The 6585-nt window shown below is 42.3% G+C and overlaps 1 protein-coding gene across 1 annotated transcript; it reads right to left on the reverse strand.

The window, feature by feature from the left end:
- Positions 1-2854: 2854 nt before the first annotated feature.
- Positions 2855-3619, reverse strand: LOC145437980 (male abnormal protein mab-31-like). Its single transcript, XM_080315347.1, has one exon. The coding sequence runs from the start codon at positions 3617-3619 to the stop codon at positions 2855-2857; it is 765 nt and encodes a 254-aa protein (XP_080171473.1).
- Positions 3620-6585: the final 2966 nt, after the last annotated feature.

Consider the following 6585-nt stretch of genomic DNA (forward strand, 5'->3'; position numbering starts at 1 on the left):
GCGGTGTCTTACGAAAGCGTAGATATGGGGCGTGATACAAGTCTTGTAAGGGATTGATAATCTAGATCGTAATATTTTGGCTTGGTGCCATAAATGCAGGCTATGTATGTATAGCTGTTACATATCACTATTTAAGACGGGTATGGAGGGAAAATACATCAGTAAGGGATTGTACTCAGCAGTGTTGGGATGACTCGAATCACCTTTTTCGTATGACTTGACTAGACTCGGCGTATCAGAAATGTGGATTGACTCGTGACTCGAAGCAAAATTCACGAGTCAATTTTAAGTCCTCAAGCAATCGATGTCGATAAAAATCACTGTATCTTGCAATCGGATTGTTCGCGAAACGTTGGTGTAACCCGTGAGAGCGACCAATCATTCAATGATCGTGCGTTTTACGGAGCCTCTATTGTTCTCTCACAAATAAATTGACCGCTAACGAAGTGATCGAAGCTTACAGCTTACGCTGTAGTAAACTCGTATAGTAAAGTAATTTAATAGCAAAATGTCTACCACTGTTCTCTGTTATTACCTGAACCAAACCTCTTGTGTTATTGAAATTGAATTCGAAGATAGTTTATATAGACTTCAATCATTGGCGCAGGCTCGAATTGCATCATATCAATTTGTAAATGGGTAATGTATTGCATCTTATCAATTCGTTTCGCGTATACGCAATGTAAACAGCGTATAGTCGGAGGGGGGTCTGGGGGGCGAAGCCCCGCAGAATTTCTGTTTACCACCCTATGGGGGGCACGAGACCAACCTTTTGGGGGGGGGCTGACGAAGTGCTGTTACGGCCCTGTCTAGTCTGCACCCCCTTTTTTCTCCTCCGTGATTGCTGAGCGCCCAGCGGAATAACCGCTGATACCAGTTTTCGAGTCTATGGTCTGACCCGACCGGGGATCGAACTCACGATCTACCGATCAAGAAGCCGTACGCATCACGATTACACTTTCTCGCTCGACACACGAATTAATATGTTAACATGGCAATGGAACCATTCCGAAATAGCCGTCAAGGCCGATTGTTCGGAGAGTTCGCGGAAAAAGGAGAACGCCTGGCGAACAATCAGAAGATGCTTGCCTCATCAGAGTTGTTGAAGATGTTTTCAAGCTTTGGGCAGATTTAAACTTGAAGCTGATACTAGGTTTACCGGCATACAGCACTTAAATCAGGGACGGGCTACTTCTCTAGTCGGCGGGCCGGATTATAGAAAAATTAAGTAGGCCTACTTGGCTGGCTGGATTGCTAAATCGACACATTATTCACCCATTTATCCACATATACAAGGAATAAATCGTATTTATTGAATGTATTTTAACGAGATCAATGTCACTTCAAAGCCATTTCTCGCCGATAATGACGAAGACAATGTGGATTTGAGAATAGCGTTGTCATACAGCCGCCGCCACCGCCATGTCTGGTTCTCACTGATCAATAAACACACAGTCCAATCCTTAATTAGGATTTCAAGGCGTTCGATAAGTCCAGTACCCCAAATTTACAAAGATATCAATTCATTAGGGTTGAGTACGTGACGAGATAGCGTCGTTGTTCAACGCGGCCTAATTAATCGCGATATTGAATTTATGCGGCCTGCGTCCTCTATGAAATTTGAGAAGTGGCCCGAGACCCGTTTTGAGTTGGCAAAGACTGGCATAAGCGGTGTCTTACAAGCCTAGAAGTGTGTCGTGCTACATGTCGGCAGTTACGGAATAAAAAATAAGAAATAACAGCCTGGTGTAAATGACCATTGTAGTCGAAAAACACAATGATTACCACAAACGACATTAGGGTTGAGTACATGGTAAATGCGGATAATGCAAGTCTTCTCGCTTGTGCGAACTTACGCGTAAGCTCCACTCTCGCACGCTGCGCATGCGCACATACACTACACGTATATAATAACATATACAATCACTAAAATTGGACCTATTAGTAAGCCAGGGGTGGGCAAACTTTTGAGCTCGCGGGCCGCATTCAACATCTGAATTCATTCGCGGGGCGCGCTATATAAAATTTGGATTATAAACCAAAACGCAATATAGTGAGGACATGGAGACAATATATGTGCTTATTTAAAACAAGCCAAATATTGCTTTGATGATATCGTACACGCGTCGGAAACATATAGTGGCGACGACGACGTCGACTTTTTGGAGTTAGCTGCGAATATTGTCATGCCTTATGGCTGGCTTATACTTTCAAATTAGGAATCATATATATCAGAAGATTGCTAGCTTTTCGTATAAACCAATATGAGGCCTCTAGGGCGTACACAAATTAAGTTATGATCATATGAAGGTGTTCAACTTCAGATTTTAAAAGGGCCAAGAGGCTGGTGCGGAGCAGTGAAAGCACGTTTGATCGTAGTGCAACAGCGTTTGATGTTTTACAGTAGTTAGTTAATGTGTGTGTCACACTAAAGTTCGCGGATTTATCACCACTAATCTACACGGAATCGAACGTTAACCGAAACCTTATATAATATGTGTTGTTGCGTAGAAATCCCTGGCGCCAAAATGCCGGCTCCTAGGCTAATTGTCGCGTACCCCGACGGCCTTATACGATATCATAATCGGTCGAGATCTACTTCGTATGTCTTGGTATACGGAGACTCTACAAATTCCTGTCCAGCAGTAACTTAACTTGAAAAATGTCTAATATACAATACCATACATTTCAATACACCTTATGAGATGATCGCATAAATGTCTGGCTGAGGAATTCTAGAGACGACACAAACAACGCGGTGCTTTGTTCACCAATATGTGTATATAACGAATAATGTCAACGAAAAACTGCAAACAAGAAAGAACTGCAACAACAAAACAACAACTCAACAAATTCAAACGGGATAGTCGATACGTATTCCACGTAATAAATGTTCGAACGGGTCGTTCCCGAATTTAAGACGCCACATAAATTCAAATAAATAGCTCTCAAGAACGGTTCTATGCGTGCCGCATTCGCGTTTATTGCGCTGTTTGGCGCGGGCCCACATCGATTCGACATGATTTGTCGTGGCGTGGGTGACGGGGTCCACAAAGTTGAGCTGGTGGTTTACGGTAAGATGCTGGTACCCCAAGTTGCCAACCGTGTTGTAAGCGGCCCATAAATCTGAAATCACAGTCGTACCAGGCCGAACATACTGTTGTATTATTGGTAAAAGGGTACCAGCATCTCTTCGGTCAACCTCCACCAGAAAGCCATCTTTCGACTCAACGTCGACACCCCCGAACACCCATTGCGTCTTCACCCGCCTTCCGACATGATGCTTCCGTCTCACAAACGCCGATTCATCGATCTCCACTATTCTTCCGGGGCCGCCGATCTGCATAGGGTTGTCGAGGAAATAGTTGGAATAGATGTCCCGGATGTAATTCCTCCAGTTACAAATTGTCTCATCAGCCATCTTGCATTCTCGTCGAACATTTTTATAGGTCGCCATTTCGTAGGAATAGAGGTAAAATAGTTCAACGACGTCTTCCAGTTCCAAGTTGGCACCGGAAAAAAAACTGCCATACCGTATTGGCAATTCTTTTTTGCAGGCGCGGGCCCGACATCTCCAGCGGAATCCGTCGCTGACTTTTGTCGACTTGAATTCCGCCATTTCTCCATTACAGTCTGGGCATGCCATCCGACTCGCAAGCAGTCCATATTGTCGGCACCAAGAAATCGTGCTGACTTTATTGCTTGTCGCCAAAGTTAGCTCCCTCCAATTTATGTGCGACGCACTGGGATATGCGTTCGCTGCCGCCATCATAAAGTCAATGTTACTCGGTCGGGGCAGCGTGGTATTTATGAATATAGGAGTGGGCATTATTACGTGTTTTATTTCCGATCCTTTTTACCGGAATATTCTGAAACCAACGTCAACTAGAGGGCAAGACGACTTGGCCAATGACAGAAAAAAGAAATCGACGATTTCTATTAAGATGTCCTTGATATGACATCTGTAACCCGTATCGCAATCCGGTAGTTCTCAAAATATTTGCAGCGCGTCCCAAATCTGAAGGGTGTTCACATCACTATATTTCCATTTTTGTAGTCAAGTCAGTTATAAAAATTCCAACTACTTGCACTGCCTACGCAAGTGGTTGTATTTTTACTACTTTTACTTCTACTGGACAATTTTGTTGGCAGAATTACATACTTTATAGAAGTTATATTTTGGTAAGTATGAAGTATCAAGTTTTTGGATAGGTCGCCATTTGCATTTCAACTTTGGACCACTCTGAACATTGAGCAGCATGAAAAGAAATTCAGCACTATAATCCACAGCTGCAACACCTGTCCAATGCGACCGCGGTCGATTCCAGAATGCCTACATAAGTGTTGAAGGTTTATCCAGGCTCCTCCTCGTCCTCTCATCCATGTAATCGGTGTCTTAAAATAATTAGCATAGAAGTTGGCTGTGCTACATATCGGCAGCTACGGAATGAGAATGCACAAAATTGGCCTGGTGTAAATGACCATAGTAGTCGACAGATATCGTGGATACCACAAACAAACAAACTAAACGAGCATTAAGCTTGCCGATTACAAAAAATATTTGCTCGAAAGCTTGATCGATATATCCAGCTTTCAGTTTGTCAATATTTTGTGGTGGCTGTTGGGATGGGCGACGTAGGCTATGTGACCCGCCCCTGACTCCGTGACGCTGTGATGTAAGCTTTGCCCACAATCGGTAGCAAGATCAAAATACACCACATAAGTAGTCAGCTTATCCAACAATGAGTTACCTACATCAACGAAATTGGTATCAAGAATGCATCCTTGTCTAATGTAAAGCAATCTATTACACGTACGGGATATATCATGATTTAATATGTGTATTATATCATAAAAACCAAATCTTTCGGACTGGAGTGTTGGCTATGGCTACATGTACTTGTACAATTTGTTTTTAAAGTAATATATGCCAACCTGTGCTTCTACATCGTGGCATCATGTGGCTAGAGTCGTAGCTAGGTATAATGTACAGTACATTAAGAAAACTATAGTCGTGACAAGAATTCGTGTCACATAGGTCTACTCTATAGGTCGACTATAGGTCAACAGCATTACATGAAGCTAAGGTATTGCGAAATCGATAGTGACGCAAGCGAGTCAACCAGAGGACTGTATGATACAAAAGGGCATCTGTCGACTTTGGTATCGGTGACCCTGGCCGATCGGTGACCCTGAATTAGATTAATTACAGTATAGAGTCAGAATTCCTAATACTTCGACATTCCATTGGCATTTGAATGTAATGCCTTTCCAATCTTAACATATCCCTGCGATTTGCGAATATAGCTACCCAATCTACAGCGTGTAACTGTAAGTATACGTGTATTGGGAATATATTTCGACATACACATACGTATCAATTTAGGGGCCCATAATTTTATACACATATATACAAAGCAACGCCCTCGTTTATTGTGAGTTCTCCTGAATTAGCCTACTCCAGCATTTACCTCAACATGAGCAAAACTAAATGAAATTAGCCTGGCAGAGCCGGCATTCAGCATATAGCAAATAGGTCACATCGAATACATTTTGATTCTTCGATATATACTGTATCGCCGTGTCTCAGTGTGTCACATGTGGTTCAAAGTGCTGTCTGAGATTTCGCTCCAACATTGCTTGTCGGAAAGCTATATATCCTCACGACGCAAGCCTGTAGCGCTGATTCGATATGGCAGTATTTTCATATCGCGGGCCATGACGAATGTGTGGAATTTACCTCACCTATCTATTGACAGGGTCCTATTAATCAATCAAATATGTTTGTGATCGCCTTGCAGCAGGAACCACTAATAATATAATCGGCGGTTCTATTATTTTTACCCGCGGCTCAAGTCAAGACAGACAATGCAAGGATGCCACTGGGACATATCGTAAAAATCCAGATGTTGACACTATCAATAAACCCAGAAAAACCCATATCCTATACAGGGATATCTAGAACTAGATATTCCTGTCCTATATTTCACTCAATTACTATGCGATCGCTATGAAACTTCAAACTGACAGTCAGTTACAGTCATATAAAAAAGTTTTAGAACTTGATATTGAAATCTCCACGGTTCAAACAATAAATTTGGGTCGGTCAACACTACAAATCCCACAAAGATATGATGTTTGCCACGACGCATTGCTATGAAACAATTAGTGCGTAGCGTCCATATGTGGGGAAATGTGACTGTCAATCATGAACTTCAGGGTATAGATAGGCTATAGGCTATATTCGAATGTGCTTTTGTAGGTTCATATATTTAAATTCTCCACGTCATTATAACATCTTTGTTGATATTCTTCTCATTTCAACGTCGGGCCATTATATGCATGGCGCTAGCAGCATAAACATCAACATTATAACGAGCATGCATATTGACAATCTCAAAAATTTTACTTGCTTTATTACAAAAGATTGCTCGAAAGATCCAGTTTTCCGTGTGTGAATGCTTAGGGACTTTAGTGTGAGCTTGACCTGCGATCACATAACATCAAGAGCGAACTACCATAGTGGAGATGCGGTACCGATGGATCAAAAATTGCAAAATGATCTCTGGCCCTCAAATCTTCTGC

Source organism: Botryllus schlosseri, chromosome 4 (assembly GCF_051294905.1).
Source record: "Botryllus schlosseri isolate E-star chromosome 4, Bs_hap1, whole genome shotgun sequence".
NCBI classification, from domain to species: Eukaryota; Metazoa; Chordata; class Ascidiacea; order Stolidobranchia; family Styelidae; genus Botryllus; species Botryllus schlosseri.

Bases quoted from the DNA above. Each gene is read 5' to 3' on its own strand.
- LOC145437980 (XM_080315347.1), bottom strand. From the start codon at position 3,619: ATGGCGGAATTCAAGTCGACAAAAGTCAGCGACGGATTCCGCTGGAGA.